Consider the following 18,316-nt stretch of genomic DNA (forward strand, 5'->3'; position numbering starts at 1 on the left):
CTTGTTAAGAAAATAAAGCAGGTAGTGTTTTTCATAAGCGTCATTCATTCATAGAACTTTGTTAACCGTCTAAGTTAGATAAAAATGAAAAATAAGAATTTCCGTTTAGTGTCCTTATAATAATATCATTCACTAGCACTACTTTTGTTAAAACTCGAGGTCAATATTCGAAACAATCCTGTCTGAAAACAAACATTCTATGCAGAATTCGAAAATCCCTATAAAATAAGTCATTGTAAACAAAACATTACGATGTTTGACACTTACAGAAAAATGTGAAAAGTAGAATGTTCAACTAAAATTTAGTTACAGCGAATATTGAAGTAATTTTTTTAACTAGCTAGCTAGCTAAGCTAAGAATAACATTAGCTTCAACAAGTTTTATATTGACTGAGTAACCAAAAAGCTGAAGAAACGAGTCTGAAAATGAGAAGAGACGTGTTTGTTATAATTTCGTCGTCCTGTATTCAGAATTTATGATAAAACTGGATATCAGATCATCGTTTTTTATAGACAATGTAGCTAGTTAACTCGCCATGCTGAAGAAGCATCCAAACAGAATGTTGCTGAATCTGGTTATTTTAACTGTTAAACTTGACATTGTTGCTGTTTCTATCCCATGGAAAATGATTTTATCGATAAATGTATTTTAGGAGTTAGATATATAATCATTTTCAATGCTTTTTAAAACTTGTTTTTCGTGTTCCTTTACGTTTTAAGCTACCATTTTTCTTGACAACAGGCAATATCGAAAAATATCGGCCTGTCCTCAAGAGCGCTAAGCCAATCAGAATGCCTAAAAACCTGTATTGCCCGCTTGAAAAATCCAGACGGTTAACAATTTATTCTTTCACACATTTTATAGCAATATAATTCTAGTGTTTTCAATTTACATAAAGGCTTGTTCTCAATGTAAGCTTATAATTTTAGCATAATGTTTAGTTTATTAAGGTGGCAGCAACCCTTTTAAAAATCGGAATTTTCTTTTTTTTTTTACATAATTAGTTACGAAAGGTTTTTTTCAGACTATATATCCATATCTTTTCTGTTGAAACACACTTGTCACGATTTTATGGCTAAAATACTATTATCTTTCACCAAAAATATTCAGCCTCAACAATTCCTCTTTAAAATAAAATTCATGAATAATTAATTATTTCTGCCGAATATAGTTTAAGTCTAGTGCTTGCGAAATTGTACAGAATGAAATGACGTAGTTATTAAAGAGAAACGTTAATAACAACAAAGATGGCGCATTATGTAGAAATTTAAGACGATCTTCATTATGCTACACTGCCTGAGCTTTAACTTTCGATAGCATTTTCGTTTTACTTTAAAATTTTCAGACATGCTTGGTGAATCATGCAGCCATGATACAGTGTGCGAAAATCTTTTTATTCGGAATATTTTTATATATTAACTGTAAAAATAGTATGCAATAAAAACATTAGTTCAAATGCATAAATAAGTATTAATTTTGGACTCAAAAAAAGGCATATATTAAATTTTCCACAATGATTTAATTTACCCACAAAAATTTGTCAAATTAATTTACGTTTTTAGCTTTTAATGGTTACGATAATTAATGCATTGCCATGTTGAGGCAACATAACTACACTCAAGCAAAAGCAAATTCTATTTCGTTGTATTCTCAATTTCTTTTTTACCGCATATGATCGCACAAGTAATTGCCAACGTGACCTTATCTAATTTAAAAAATGTTGGCAATTACATTTTTTCAAAAATGCCAGTTGTTCAATTTTTATTTAAAAATTTTTAAAAAAATTATTTTTCACTTTCTTTTATATTAAATAATCAAAATCTACATAAAAAGTTGCAAAGCAATGTTGCTATGGGAATGCTGAACTGATTGAAAAAAATTACGCAATTAAAAAATAAAACAAGAGGAGTTAAGGACATTTTAGTGAAAAACAAAAATGTAGATTTAAGGCTACCTGGAAATAAATTTAAATTTTATGCTTATATTTTCTTATACCGTCTTTCCGGTATATAACCTGCGGGTTATAAAGTTGTTTTTTACGACTTCCACTGTTGGTGCGGGTTATAATGTGGTGTGGGTTTTGTGATAAGTTTTATATTTTCTGTCATTTATTGTGAAATTTAAAGTTTATATATTCAATGAAGAAAATAGTATCAACGGGATAAAATGCGTACATTGATCATTTTTCTTTTGCAGGTTACCAATGGTCTAGTCCTTCAACTCTCAATAGACTACAACGTCCCAAGTTGTGTTCCATTGCGCCATGTCTTTATAACACCGTCAACTACGCTAACAGGCCTCTAATCGCTGTAATATGCCTTTTTGACGCCTAATAAAGGCGTTGCACGTAAAACACGTGGTTCCACGCGCCTGCGTTGTTTACAATTGGTGTAATCCTTCTACTCTCAATGGACTACGACTTCCCATGTCGTTTTCCATTGCGCCATGGCTTTATAACACCTTCAACTACGCTAACAGGCCTCTAAATGCCGTAATATGCCCTTTTGACGCCAAATAAAGGCCTTACACATAAATCACGTAGTTCCACGTGCCTGCGCATGTTACCAATGCTCTAGTACTTCAACTCTCCATAGACTACGACGTACCAAGTCGTTTTCCATTGCGCCTAGGCTTAGTAACACTGTCAACTACGCGCACAGGCCTCTAAACGCTGTAATATGGCTTTTGATGCCTAGAGAGAGATGCCTTTGAGAAATAATGAATATGCTGAAGAGGTATGAAACAATTACAGTATCCTTAAAGACAATTCCCATATCACAAGCAAAATGGGAAATAGCAAAGCACAGTTTCTTTTTTACGTGATGTCATTTGTAAAGAGTGAGCCAATGACACAAATTTTTTCGATCTATGTACAGGGCCCTTTGATTACCGTCATAAGCACAAAGAATGTATACATAAAATTTAGTACTTATACAGAAATACCACCAAAATAAGTCAGACAGATAAAATTTGTCCAAGGTTTGGGACCAAATCCCTTATTCAGCCCAGAAAAAGTGGGAATGTGCTTCTAAAGCACAGTGCCAAATATCCAATCTAAATTTTATGCTGTGTAAATTACAGAAGTTATTTTTGTGTCCACCTAAATCTGCAACACGGTTACTTGCACTCAACGTGATGCCACTCACAATTAAGTTTTGAATATCCACAAGATCTTATTCTCCAAAATGAAAAATGCTAAACAACTGTATTTGCTTTGCAGATGTAACGATAGGCTTCAAAGCCCTGTGAATGTTGTACATCTTTAATGATGTATTGCCATAAGCACTCAACTGGATTTGTGACACATTAGGTGTGACACAGTTTACCCTGTACTAAGTCTTAACCTGGACTGAGACTTCACTTCTTGCTATAGTTTCCCAAATTTTATTTCATAAAAGAAACCCAGGCTGACCACTCCTCCTTAAATTCCTTAAATAACCTTAGAAAAAAAAATCTCCTTAAAAGTACTTTAATATACTTAAAAAAATTAAAATTTTAGCTATTCTCCTTATTTTCTCCTTATTTCTTAATTTTTCTGATCGTAACTTTTTTGGAAACGTGTTCATAGATTTTTCATCACCAGTGAAATAACACATATTTCTCTGTTACCTAAAATCCTATATTTTCTATCTTTCAGGGCATAATTTCTATGTATATTTGTATAATATGTATAATTTGCTTATCATGAACATAGTATGTAACATTAAAGATAGAGAACTAAAATTGGTTTTCTCCTTATAGTTATCCTTATTTTTTATTTTTTTATTCTCGTTTGCAGCAAAATATCCTTAAAAAATGTCAATTTGTCTCCTTAATTCTCCTTAATATCCTTACTTTTGTTCTCATTTTATTAGTGGTCACCATGAAACCTGAAAATCTACAAACATTTATGAAAAATAGGTTTCTGTTCGATAATAGAAACCTGAACATTATGTTTCTATTTGTTGTGATAACATAATTTAACCAACATACAATGCCTTGCATATCTAACTAGCTATATACTCAAGTCTTAACTGTTTACTGTTATGGGAGGTCCAAAATAGCTAGCAATCTTTATTTAAGTTGACAGAATACTTTAAAAATCTTTTATTTAGTTAGCTACATAAACATAATCTATATAGCTACTTGTACTTAACTATTTAATAACAAATGTGCCCCTGGAGTGCTGCCATGGTACTAGGTAGCTTAAAATCACAAAATAATTATTATCTAGATGTAGTCATCCGTCATCATCAGACACCAGAAAGGGGTTTCTGTTCTTCAATTCTCATTGTGGGGTGCCTCAAATTCTTGTAAATCCAATTAAAAAAAAATTGTTCAAAACTTCCTCTTCTTTCCCTTGCACTACTTATGGCATTTCTTTGCATTGTCTTTAGCTCCAAGTCATGATTCCTTAGCTTCAAACTGCGAAGTTCAGTTGTGTCGCCTTCACAAGTTTTAGTGCTAGCCAATACGATGGGCAACGTCGAGGAACCCTGGATAATTTTGAAAAATTGTGGTTATGATTTTCAGATTTTTGCTACTGATATCAGCATATTTTAGCCCTCCAGTGCCACCATCCTCATGTATAGGAAAAAATTGTCTTAAAAGCAGCTAAATGGGACCAATAGCGATTTTCTTTTGGGAAAAATAATTTTTTAAAGACACAATTTCTGCTCTGCTGAGAGAATGTATTAAATGTATTAAAATAGGAACCCAGCTATTAAATCTGTATAAAAATAACTTTCTGAGGAAAATATTGGATGCTACAGTTATTAACTTGTAGAAAATTCCATGGGGGACTGGATGTTATACATATTTCCTGCATTGTTATTTCATTCATTGTTATTTCATGCATTGTTATTTCATTCATTGTTATTTCATGCATTGTTATTTCAATTATGCTTACCCACCTGTTAGCGTGAAGTACCAAAATAAAATGATTATATAGATCTAATTATAATCGCATTTTGGATTACAAAACACCTGGTTTTAAATTGGGTCACAGACAGATAGCAAGTATAGCAGAAGAATCCACAAGTTCGACAGTCTGCAGATGTTAACCCATCGCACATATTTCCTGCTTCAATATTTCCTAGTTTTTTTTCTGTCTATGAGTACGAAGGTACAAAATTACTCTGCAGTCCATTTGTATAATAATAACATGGTTTATGGGGACTATTTGGGATTAATAAGCTGGAGTTTCATTTGTAATATTGACAAAATTGCCCAAAGGTAGCAAGGGCAATTTTTTCAACATTACAAATCATGCGAGGGCTTATTAACTCAAAATAGCCTGAGAAAGCATGTTTATCCATGTTAATTGGATGATTAAAAACTATTTTTTGTAAAGATTTTTTTTTAGCTTTTCTGGGGTTTAGGAGATTTTAATAAAATCTTAAATAAAACATAAAATGAAATCAACAATTAGTTATGTTGTGAAAAATAGCCAATCGTATAACATTCGAAAATCGTGCGCTTTTCTTGTGATAAAAACAAAACTAATCATGAAGTAAATAAAACCGGTCAATTACAAACAGGTCTGTTTCAAATTTAAAATAGAGTTATTTGAGATTTAAAATTGTCCAATAACAGATAAATAACACGTTGATCACTAAAGCGGCTTCTGTGACAGATTTTCGTCATAATTATGAATAGAATGGTCCTGTGAAAACAGTTCAACAATACAGATTTTCAAACTTCTCTGAGGATTGGATTATTATTTTTTTTCTGATGTTTTAATCCAGGTAGCTAGGTCCATTTATTTATTTATTTATTTATTTATTTATTTATTTATCAATATTTATACAGGATAAAACATTTCAGATAAAATATCTGCTTTACAAATGTGTCTAAATGTAATGTATTAAAGTTTCGCTTGTTTTTATTATTATTCTGAAATATTTAATTATTTTCTCTATCAGGCTATTGAGTTGTCTGCAGAAGTCCTCTCAAATGTCAAATTTATACAAGAAAAAAAATTGATTGGTAATATATCTTATTTCACAACAATGTCTTCTTTTCAATGTTCTTTTTGCTTAAGATAATAATAATTCCCCATAGGACGATATTTCGATGAAATATCTCAAGATACTGGAAAATTCTGCTTTGGAGTTGATGACACAATGAAAGTATGACTATTGTTGTAACAATAAGAATACAATGAAATGCGTAAATTTTACAATTGTTCATTGTCCTTTTTAAGGCTTTGGAAATGGGAGCTGTGGAAACTCTGATAGTCTGGGAAAATCTAGACTGCCAAAGGATAGTACTAAAAAACCATAACTCTGAAGGTAAACAATGACTGCTTGTTATAGATTTCTTGTATTTTCGTTATTTTTTTGTTTCTGAGCACTCAATTTCTAACTTTCAATAATTAAAAGGCTTATTTTAGAATTTTGTGAGCTTAAATCAATTTTAATTAGCTCTATTGTTTTAGAGGATAAAATACTAATGTTAAATACAGAACAAGAGAAGGACAGAACGCACTTTCTTGACAAAGAGGTAATATTTCATTAAACAAGTATCAATGAAACACAGAAGTGTATTAAACTCCTTAAACTCTAATTTTTGTGTCTTTCAGACCAATGTCGAAATGGAAGTTCTAGATAAAATTTCATTAATTGAATGGTTGGCCAATAATTATAAAACCTTTGGTAAGTCTTTTGCATTAAAACTGCTGATCTCACACATAGGCATACATATGCTGTATTTGCTAATGAAATTTTTAGGCGCCCACTTAGAAATAGTGACAGACAAGTCGCAGGAAGGTTCTCAATTCTGTCGAGGATTTGGTGGAATTGGAGGTATTTAGTTTATATTTGGAAAGATTTTGTTAAAATAAAAATACTGTAAGTGACTGTATATGCCTTGTAGGTTTTTGTAAAAGATCGATTAGGCCTTGAAATACTTCAAAAATTTTGGAGAAAATTCTTGATAAACAGAGACATTTAGTGTTCACAAATAACGGAAGTAAATATTTTAAAGTGAAATTTTAAAATAATTTGTATGGTAACATCCTTTGTTATGTTATTTGTTTGTTTAAGGTTACTTTCACTTTTACAAGTTTAACAGATCTCTACTCATCATTTGGCTTCGTACCAAACAAAAGTTTTAAGGCAATAAACGATTATATAAGGGCTAAGCAGGAAATGAGTCAGCTGGGTTTTTTTTCTGGGAAATGCCCACAACAACCTTTACTAGACCATTCTTGTTATCCGCAGCAACGGCAGCCACATAGGACTTTGCTCCTAATGAAAACAAAATGTTAGAGTGTAAACATAGTGCAGAAGTATTTACAAGAAAAATGAAAACTACTTTAAATCTAAGAGGGCAGAAAAAAGCAATAGGTCGAATCAATGCTAATGCAGGTACTATCAATGCTAATGCTAAGATGATTACAATATTAACTTTTAATATTAACTTATAAAGTTTGGACCAAAAAGTTTCGGACACTATCTAAACGATTTTGGACAAGTTTAATTTTTCCACAGAATGGAATCAAAACAAAACTCCAATATTTATGAAATATCTACCTGTATACACCTCTAAAATAAAACATCTGAATTTCTGTTTTGAGCTCGGCCGCAACAGCAATGGCTTCTTTGATCTTTTGCTAAGGCGATTGAAAAAATTGAGGTTCGATTTATGGTCAAGATTTTTTAAAAAGTGAATTTCGACTACACCATTTTAAGTACGACTGCAAATACCCTTTGTGATCTGTTCCCTTGATCAGTACAACGTAAAGTTTTAGAGACGATGGCATACTTAATGGACGGTCTAATGTAATGGTTGACATTTTGAGGGAGGTTTGTTTGTGTTTTTGTTTTCTGAAAGCTTCATATTTGTTTTAATTTGTTTTTTACAATTTTTTACATGTTAACATATGGCAAACCAGATCAAGCATATATTTCTGTCGGGGAATGCAAAAGAAACTATGCCTAATCATGTTATTAAGCGCATCGCTATAGAACAGCATCTTGGAAAGGATAAGGATTCTGTGTTGGCCGAAGAACATGATAAAAATGGCTTCTCGTAGATAAGAAAACTTTTCCATACTTACCACATGTGGTAGTGGGAAGCAACTGTGATGTATAATTTCCTCTGGCCTAATATTCCTGAGATTTTTTCAAAGTGAAACAGTTTTGAAAATGGCCGCACTTTTTAGAGGGCATTTGCTGCTTTTTATAGGCACTCTTGGAGCTCTGTTTAAATGAAGATTTTGCACGCCGTTTTTAACTAGTTCTTAGGCAATTAGGATCAGCCTAAACACCAAGACTCTTCTAATCTAGGGATTTTTGTTGCGCCATTACTGTTTGCCGCGCCATTACTGTTTGCCGCGATCGAGAGGGATGTTCAAGACAATATAAACCAGTTCAAACAACATGTTCTAGTTTTCGTATTTGTAATGCAGGACTAGCATTGTTTACAATAATTAACCAGCGTATAACTCACAAAACAACGTATTCTGCGTGTTTTCAGGCTTAACATTTTGGTTGATTATCTCAAGTATATGTTGATCAGGGTGGATGCAAATTTTAGCCAATCTGGCCATAAAACATCCAATTTGATACAGTTAAATATTTACAAAGATCTTTTAGCTGATTTAAACTAAACAGAAAATCTCTCTGATAAGGAAGCGAATGTGCCGATAAAAGCAAAAATCTCAATATTCCTTATTCGGAGGACTGAATCCTGGATTAGGGAGATGTTATGGTTGGATCAAGGTATCCCTAGGGATTTGTTTGCTAAAAGAGGTGGCCAAGTTCCTTGGCAAATAGAATATGTAACAAGCGTACATAACAAATTTGATTGAAGATAGTTCTCATTGTATTCTTGCCAGCATGGTAAAAATGCTAAATCAAGTATTTTGTTTCCATTCATATACCTTTTTGTGAAGAGCTCGTGTTGCTCTGCTTCTGCAACCATAAACTTTATAAATAAACATTTCGAAAACATCTATCAAATCTGGGAGATCCCAAGTACTCCCCTTATCTTTGAATGCATTAAGGAAACTGACTTTGCTTGGCATGACTTTCCAACATTTAGTCTTGCCAGTTCCAAATAACGCTGATATGTAGTCATTCCCAGTCATTGCATAAAATCTGATAAGTGCCTCCTTCTTTTGTGTGACGTCATAATCGGTAAAAATGATACACTTGCGATATTTTCCAACACCAAAATTGACCTCAAAAGCACAATGGATGATTGAAAATTGATCAAAGCATCAACGGTGTGTAAAATCACCTTAGTGTCGGTTCCCTCATAAATTTAGATAAATAATCTAGTAGTTTGACATGTGAATGAGTGATTCCTGGCACTTTTCATCTTATGATAATATGATTTTCGACCTTTTGTAATGTTCAGGCATTCGATTCGATTGTCTATTATGTAATCAAATATCATATTCATCAAGTGACTTTTATTCTCACAGCTATACATGAAAGAAGAAAATCACCTTAGTATTTTAGATTTGGCAGATTTCATTGTAAATTTGATGATTTACCACGCTTGTTTCTTTTAGCATTTTTGATACTTGTTGTTTAATATGTATCAGAAACAACATCAATATACCTGTACCTTTTTGAAATCAAATGCAGAAATGTGATGGCCAACTTTCCGTGGGTTACTGGTAGTTCTTTGGCAATATTCTTATCTAAGTGAAAGTCAATTATATAAATCAGTCCATCTGTTATGCCATTCTCATGCCCAAAGTCATGGGAATACTGGGATAGCAATTCTACCAGTTTGGGTAACTCTTTGCCCACCATCAGGATTTGACAGTGATAATGGAACGGTTGTGAGTATGCAAGAGCAAATTCAAGATCTACATTTCTCATACTTTGTGCAGAGTGCCAACAATTTTCCGATGACATTTCTATTCTCTTTCATTACATCTGCTTTTACACCATGCACTTTGATACCTTGTAATATGTCTTAGAATGTTGAAAGTTTCGTCTTCTTGATCGTATTGTGAAAATATTTTGAAGCCTATAATTTTGCCCAAGGAAAAGCTTACTTACAAATATAAACAATTTTTCAAAAATATACCAACGACGTATTTTTTTGAGAAGATATCAAAAAGCTTTCCTGCGAGTCTAAAAAGCATCTACACGTTTTGTTATAAGAAAAATGTCATAAGAACAAGAGCATCATATTTTGCTGAAAAGTAAAAAAAAATAAGAACTTGAAGCTAGGAATAAATGCTTGTTGTTTGCGATGGTTTTTTTTCTCACATATAATGCATTAAATACTCTAAGAAACGTGCCCAGTCTTTATTAAACGCCCTTATTGCCTGGGTAAAAGGGCGGCATCAATATTTTCGAAAATCGTACAATGTGATTTGTTAAAACTTACGTCATAACGGGCAATATTCCACGGTATTGCCCGCTACCATAGCAACCGTGTTTATAGTTTAAATACGGTAGCATTAAATGTAAATAAACACGGAAAAGAGTAAATGAAACGCGAAAAAGAAGTGAAACTTTATTATTTTTTTTGTAGCTACGATAAAAACCTGTAATGTTTACACAATATTTGATTCAAAAATATATATTTTTCGTTCGAATGTCCGTTCCATGGGAATAGTGTCTAAAAAGACATGGTTTCTACATCCTGCTTATAATGTTATATTTTTTGTAAAATGCAGCAGCACCCGGATAATAATCCATATAATAACTGTTTATTTCGGGCAATACCTTCAAATATTGACCTCTGTCACGTATTGCCCTCACAAGCTCGGGAAATACTTTGACGTCAGTCAATATTCTCCGGTATTGCCCTCATAAACAGTTATTATAGGGTTAGTATCCAATAAACCACCCTTGTGTCATCAATTTCATGACAGTAAAACATGATAATTGACCATGCACTTTGACATCTTGTGATTGATTATAAGGAGATGTGATTTTTTAAGTGTTAAGACAGTTAATTATTGCAATGTTATCATAAAAACCGTCTGATAATAAAGAGCCTGAGAAGAATGAAACAAATTATAAATCGTCATGTTTCGATCATTAAACAGTTACGCCATTATTTTAAATTGTGAGTATTAAGTTTTAGTAGCATTTTAGTTGATAATTTACCTTATCTCGCCTGCAAAACACATGTATGTAAGTTTTCGTTTTGTAGCAGACACCACCTTTAAGGGCATAATTTTTTGCAATCAGAAAATATTGCGATTGACCCCTCAAAAAATTGTAAATTGCAGAATTAATTTTTACGAATCAGTCTTCATAGGATATTGTGGAACTAATTTCAGTATTTTGAAGATTTTTTTTCTTTATACGAATCTTTCAAAAAAAGGTGTACAAATTATTATTAAAAATATCAAAAGCGTTTTTTAGTGGCCCTCCTTTAAATTCCCATACTTCTTCATCTTCGCTTTCTTGATTTGGTGTAATGAAAAACGAAACGTCATCTGGATCAGACAGAAATTTTTCGATAGTTTGATCATCGTTATCAACCATTGCATCGACGGTGAAAAAAGGATCTAGTGATTCGGCACCCTTTCCCTTTCGATGACTTCTGTGATTGAAGCTGCTTTCAAGCCATTTAAAATGGTTTCACAGCCTTCTTCTAATCTTGATCCACTTAGCTTTTAGAGGTTTCAGAATTGACGGCTTCAACTCCACATCTATTTCTGCAATACCATTGTCAACTTGATGTTATTTTCAACTTTTGCATGATCGGTTCGGTCATTTAGCCTAAAAATCATTTGGCCTACCTGTTTCTATCCCTTACACAAGTATTTTGCAGTAAAAATAATTACGAGGCAAATTCTTGTGCAACTAGTCGATAAGGCCCGTGGAAAAGCCCACTTAGGTAGGGTAACAGAGAAAAACAACCGTCATTTAAATTTTGCTGACGTCAGCAGAGACCTGACAGAAAACAAAAAAGTTTTTTCAGAAATATGTATATCTGTTGCCTTCATTGTATAGATCTTGAAACGCTGATCAAGAAAATGTATAGGATCGTGTACTTTTCACAAACGGATGCAGAGATATTAGGATTTAACACACGGAACTGGCGTATTATTATATAGATTTGTGTTAGTACTCACTTATTTTGAATTAAAATTTCATTACCTTGATATTCTCTTTCATGAATAAAACATTTCCAAATGTATGCATACGTTCTGGTATTGCTCGTGATTCCAGATGAATTTGTAACAGCAGCTCCCACGCCCAAGGTTATGTTAACATATGGCATGTTGACATGCTTTGATAAGCCTGTCAGGTAATCGAGGTATTGGTTGATTGTTCTATCTCTTATAATAATACGGAGAGTGTGTCCGTCTGTCTGTGACAGGCAAAGTGGATGTATTCATTTTCCTTTGATGTAGCCGAAATTTCCTTTGAAGTCTCCGAAAAAGTTTATCCATTTTGCTAGCGGGTTTACTTTGCTTACATCACGTGATCAAAATGGAGCGACTTGATTTGCTAAGATAAATTTAACGGCTTTCTTTACAAAAATTGTGTCCCTCGACACCGAAAAAGCAACAACAAAAGAACAGTCCCTTCGTCTTGAAAAAAGTGAAAAAGTAATTCGGAGAAAGAAAAGTCAAAGAAGTGAAGTAAGAAGTGGTAGCTAGAGCTAGAAGTAAAGTAGTAAAGTTAGAATTAGAAAATAAAGGCTGGAGTTTGAAGTGGATTTGAAATCACAAATAGTAAGAACTTTGAACTTTGATGTTTTCACAAAAAAAACTTAGCCACCATATTTGTTTACATTTTGTTGCGTAATCAATGTGTCCCCTGGCGCGTAACTAATGTGCTTGTCCTAAAATTCAAAATGCTACATAAAGCTGTAGCTGACTAACAAACGGAAAACTTTGGTTTGTTGAACTTACTGCTCACTGTAATGTTATTATTTTTACATTACTATTGTTTCTCTTTATATGTGTTTTACTAAGCATAAATAGCTAGCTTTAGTTTTAGGTAAGTGCTTCCAATTTAAGTATATTTAACTGGGGGTCTTAGCTACTGTTAGCTAGCTAATGTTAGCCTCCAATGCTTGCTCCTCATCCCATGGCTAGCTCTAACCTATGACTTATATTGTTATTACACTATGTTTTCCAAAAATAATATATATTTTTGTTGATTCAAAATTTACTCCTTATTCTTTTTGACATTTTGTTTAAAATGGTTGGTAAAGGTCAGTGCAGATCATCATACTAAGAAAAAACATTTGTGTTCTTAACCAGTTCATATTTTACATTTTTTGTATATTTTTGTGGAACAGGATGCTATGCACTGAATAAATGATTTTCCAGATATAAATTTGATGTTTTGACACTTCTGATTAAAATATTAAAGGTTTCCAACATAATCAAACGTAATCACTTTATACAATGTAAATATTTGATATGTGTTATTTGTGACTTTATTATTAATGTTGTGTTGTGTATGACTCTATACATTATTTTGATCAGCGTTTCAAGCTCTACACATTGAAAGCAATGCGTCAACAAAATTTATGAAAAAAGTATTGTCTATAGAGGGGTCCTGGCACACGTCATCAAAATACTTCCACGGGCCTTATCGACTAGTGATCCCTTATAATACTACGGAGAGTGTGTCTGTGTGTCTGTAACAGGCAAAGTGGATGTGTTTATTTTGCTTTGATGTTGCCGAAAAATGCATGTCTAATATGTTAAATTTTGTGACGTTACGGCACGACATCAATCACACTATTTTAACGTCAATATCTGATATTAAATTAATGAAGCCATTACAGTGCACCTAAACCTTTGAGGGCAAATAACTTGGAAACGAGGTGGTGACATCAATGATTTTTTATCGCGTGGGTAACTAGGGACCACCTAGGACCAATTTAGGTAATTTTCCCAAACCTGTGTCCCCAAATCCATTTCGGAATGGACGGGTTGATGACGTCATCAAAAAACCTTTAAACTCTAATATCTCTGCAACCGTTTGTCAAAGATACATGATCCTATACATTTTCTTGATCAGCGTTTCAAGTTCTATACGATAAATTTCTTAAAAAAAAAATTGTTTTTTGGCGGGTCTTTGCTGACGTCACCAAAAATTTTAAACTCTTTTATCTCCTTAGGCGTTCGTCGAAAACATATGATCCTATAGATTGTTTTGACCAGCGTTTCAACCTCTACACATGAAGGCAAAACGAATAAACTAAATTTCGCCAATTTTTTTTGTATCTGCACTGCTGAGGTCAGCAAAAAACCTAAAAAACATATTTTTGCATTGTCCTTCTGCCTAAGTGGATTTCCCCACAGGCCTTCATCATCATCATCATTCTCGGCTTAACGTCCGTTTTCCATGCTAGCATGGGTTGGACGGGGTATATTAATGCCTTATCGACTAGTATAAATATATTGCGAAATCGTGTTGACTGGCAAGATAAAGATAATTTAAAACGAATGCTCCTACATCTGGCTCATCCTTAATGAGGGACAAGATCAAATAGGAAAATGAAGAAGATTCGTACCTTCGAATTTAATGGTGGAAGGTATATTTCAACAGTTTTTCTTTTTTAATTTACCAATATTGGTCATAAAAACATGAATATCGGAATAATCGGATCGTAACTTGTGCACTTCCGTGAAATTATTTAACCGAAATAGTATGCTATGAAGCTGTTTTCGTCTTGATGAAAGCAAACTGCAACAATCTCAATATTTCGAATTGATAGTTCAATCAAGTTGTCAATCTTCTTCAGCTTCGACATAGGTTCCTCTTTGTTTATTTTGCGTGATTTTTTTCTTGGCACATAGTATTGATAGGTTTTTGAGTCCTTCCTTCGTAGAAAGCCATCAAGTTGTGATATTGATAGCACTACCACTATACTGCTTACCAGTTTCTACATCGAAGTTAGCAACCAAGAAATAACTTAAACAACTTCATCTGGATTGGAAGGGTGTAATGGTAGGAGTGACATGCTTTGGATAACTCAAGCAATGCCCATATTTATTCAATGTCTCTATGACACACTTTTGACAAGTTAGATTATCAATACCCATTCTAAGAAGAAAATGCTTCTCCATTACTAGATTTCCCTTTGTAAAACCATGGATCAAACGAATCTATCAGACGTTAGACATTTACGTTCTCATTACGATTGTTTTGGTTGAGAACACACTGAAAGAAATGTCTCGAGTTTTGGTGGTTCCATGTTCACAGCAGAATGCTGCTCAACAGTAGGAGGCCAATGTATTTCTGTGTAAACTCAGAAATTTAATCACCCAAATAACAAGCTGCTTTCTTGATTGTTTCTCTGATTTTCTACGTAAAAATCTTTACAGGCAATACAATCTGTACTTGTTCTTTTCACTTCCCTGTGTCGATAAAAACGTATGGACACGTTGATTTAATTAACTTTGATATCTTGTTTTCTTACTGTTTAAACCATACATGCATTGAATTTTTTCAACAGGAACAATTTTTCTGTTTTTGATTTCCTCTTTGACGAAATCAATAATTTCTTCAAAGTTTTCTTTATCATACGATCCTTTTGTTTTTTATCCATTTGTACGTAGATGTTTGCTATCTATACAATTTTTGCATCAATGACTATAATAACGGAATTCCTTAGCTAAAAGGTCCTTATCCTTTATTCTGCTACACAGTGTAACATCTTTTTTGTTGAAAAAAATTATTTTATTTTGTTTCCTGCATCCTTTGTTTGAATGGTTAGCGGTTCCACTTTTTTGCCATTGTGCTATACACAAAGGTTTCCACAGAACACTCTTTTGGTATTGCTGTTTTGAAGGACTTATAAACCTGACAGACTGTAGATATTGCCTTGCTTTGGCATAAAAATAAGCAACATAATAATTATCACGGATTGTCTGTAACAGCGATGTACGGAACGCTCTTTTCTAATGTTTATAGAATTTTTTTATCTATTTATATCTCAGCAATCACAGTGTGCATGATAAAATGAATGGCGGCAATGAGGAGGAGATAGTTGCGTGTGTCTTATTAATTGTATTTTATATTTATTTTTGATATTTTCAGTGGCCACCTGTTGCTCGAAGGTTGCGAAGATAAAAAAAGAAAATTATTATCTATACTTTAATATTAACATTTTTCAATATTTTTAACAGGAATTAATAATTAAGTCCTGGGCACTAGGTTGTGAAATAAGTGTCAATTAAACCTAAAAATGATACCTGCTATATTGCTCTATTACCAGAAGCAAATAATTTCAATGTTCCCAATGTGATTGCAAAGATATAAATAGATTAGAATTACATTCAAAACAAAAGAAAAATGATCAATGTACGCATTTTTATCCCGTTGGTACTATTTTCTTCATTGAATATATAAACTTTAAATTTCACAATAAATGACAGAAAATATAAAATTGCACTACATTATAACCCGCACCAACAGTGGAAGTTGTAAAAATCAACTTATAACCCGTGGGTTATATACCGGAAAATACGATATAAGAAAATATAAACATAAAATTTAAATTTATTTCCAGGTAGCCTTAAATCTACATTTTTGTTTTTCACTAAAATGTCCTTAACTCCTCTTGTTTTATTTTTTATTTACGTAATTTTTCTCAATCAGTTTAGCATTCCCATAGCAACATTACTTTGCAACTTTTTATGTAGATTTTGATTATTTAATATAAAATGAAATGAAACATTGCGAAAGTGCAAGTGCATATTCTTTCACCAAAACACTACAAAGCAGGTCACAAAAAAATTAAGTGCCTGATCCGCATCGGGAACCAAACGTGTGCGTGTGCAAAATACTTTTATGTCTAGTAAAAAGCGCGGGAAGGGAATTTGTTGACAATTTGTGTGTTCCTGTAATGATAACATTAAGGGACCTAGTGACGAACTTAGTTGTATCAATCCACATGTTTGGGCAAGACAGGTGAGCAATTTAGCTTGAAACTTAGTTTTTTACTGCAGTTTTTTGCTGATATGTTGACAAAAAAATCAAATCAAAAAAAATTCGTTGATACATAAATTATACATCAATAAATGTTCTTGTTCATATTATGCCAGCATCGGGTTCAGCATGATTTGTTTGTACAGTGTACCAAATTTCATTTCAATCCGAGTACTTGATCATATTATAAAAAAACCCGGATATGTTTGCACGTGACGCATCTAGATTGTTCGTGAGAAATTCCCTCCACATCTCATTTTTTTTACGGGAAATTCCCTTCAGGAAAATATACACCTGTTTGTTCACATTTGTTCAAATGTTTGTTCACATGTAGAAATGATTGCTAATATGCTTTCGTCTATATTCGTTGTCGGTATGTAACATATATACTTGAGAGATAGGGACGTCAAAGATCTTCAAAAGGGACAAAGATAGTCAGCTAGTAACTAGCCCTGGGAGCTATTTTAAAAAAGGAAAACTAAACTAATAGCTAGGGAAAACCACAATCGTGGCTAGTCAGCTGTCAGCTACATATGTAAGCTACATGTATTGTAATAAATAGTTTTAATTAAGAAGAAAAGAGGAAAAGGCAACAAAAATATGTGCTATTTCCATTACTCTTTGTGGGCAAGATGCTTATACAAGAAGAAGATAGTACCAAGTGAGCCATAAAAAAGTTTTTATCTATTTATGTTCTTTAAGGTGAAAAACTCGGGGTTGATAATAAACAAAATAAACAACATTTTTTGAAGGTATCCTGTCTCTTTACTTCTTCATTTTTTTCTCCTTCCCACTTTAGTCTCATCGCGGACAGAATTATCCCCACTTTCAATGCGTTCCTTGTCTAGTTGTTGCCATTACTTGAGCGATGGATGACAAATGTGTTGTAATTCCAGCTAATTCCAGAAGTTTAGGTGTAGGGTATAATTTAATCCTGTATTATAAATACAAACTCTCAAGCTCAATGCAAAAGACATTGGATCGATGAGTTATATCAAACTATGGGAAAAAATGTTCCAATGAACACTGTTGAAGTACTTCTTCGCAATCTGAGGGGCTGTTCATATGGAGGCGGGCTGGCTTGGTTGACCAGGCTGGCTCGACTGAGCGGGATCTCGCTGCTATTAAGAAACACATGAAAAATAAAAATGTGTTCATATGATAACCGAGCCAGCCCGCCTAGGGGAGATGAAATTAACAATAGATTTAAAAAAATTCTCATAAATTATTTAAAGTTCGAAATATATTCTTTTGTCTTCATTGTTTATGAATCTTTTGTGAAATGTAAACAACTTTTCCATCTCGGCTGGCCGAGATGTAAAACACTTCATATGAACGAGCCAGCCCGCCTCCATGTGAACGGCCCCTGAGTGGTCGTATCAGTTTGATGTCTGGCACATGACAAAGAACATCAAAAAAAAAATTCTAAACAGTGCTAAAAAAAAAACAG

General features: G+C 33.1%; 1 protein-coding gene across 2 annotated transcripts in view; it reads left to right on the forward strand.

Annotated features, from left to right (window-relative positions):
- The window catches only part of LOC130645040 (eukaryotic peptide chain release factor subunit 1), a 60,586-nt gene that overhangs the window by 35,259 nt on the left and 7,011 nt on the right, over positions 1-18,316 (forward strand). For both annotated transcript variants that reach the window (XM_057450890.1, XM_057450891.1), the window contains 6 exons: positions 5,905-5,968; positions 6,044-6,111; positions 6,186-6,273; positions 6,420-6,484; positions 6,564-6,636; positions 6,712-6,786. In XM_057450890.1, the coding sequence (XP_057306873.1) occupies positions 5,905-5,968; positions 6,044-6,111; positions 6,186-6,273; positions 6,420-6,484; positions 6,564-6,636; positions 6,712-6,786 (433 nt within the window). The remainder of the gene's footprint in view (positions 1-5,904; positions 5,969-6,043; positions 6,112-6,185; positions 6,274-6,419; positions 6,485-6,563; positions 6,637-6,711; positions 6,787-18,316) is intronic.

Source organism: Hydractinia symbiolongicarpus, chromosome 5 (genome assembly GCF_029227915.1).
Source record: "Hydractinia symbiolongicarpus strain clone_291-10 chromosome 5, HSymV2.1, whole genome shotgun sequence".
In the NCBI taxonomy this organism is placed as follows: domain Eukaryota; kingdom Metazoa; phylum Cnidaria; class Hydrozoa; order Anthoathecata; family Hydractiniidae; genus Hydractinia; species Hydractinia symbiolongicarpus.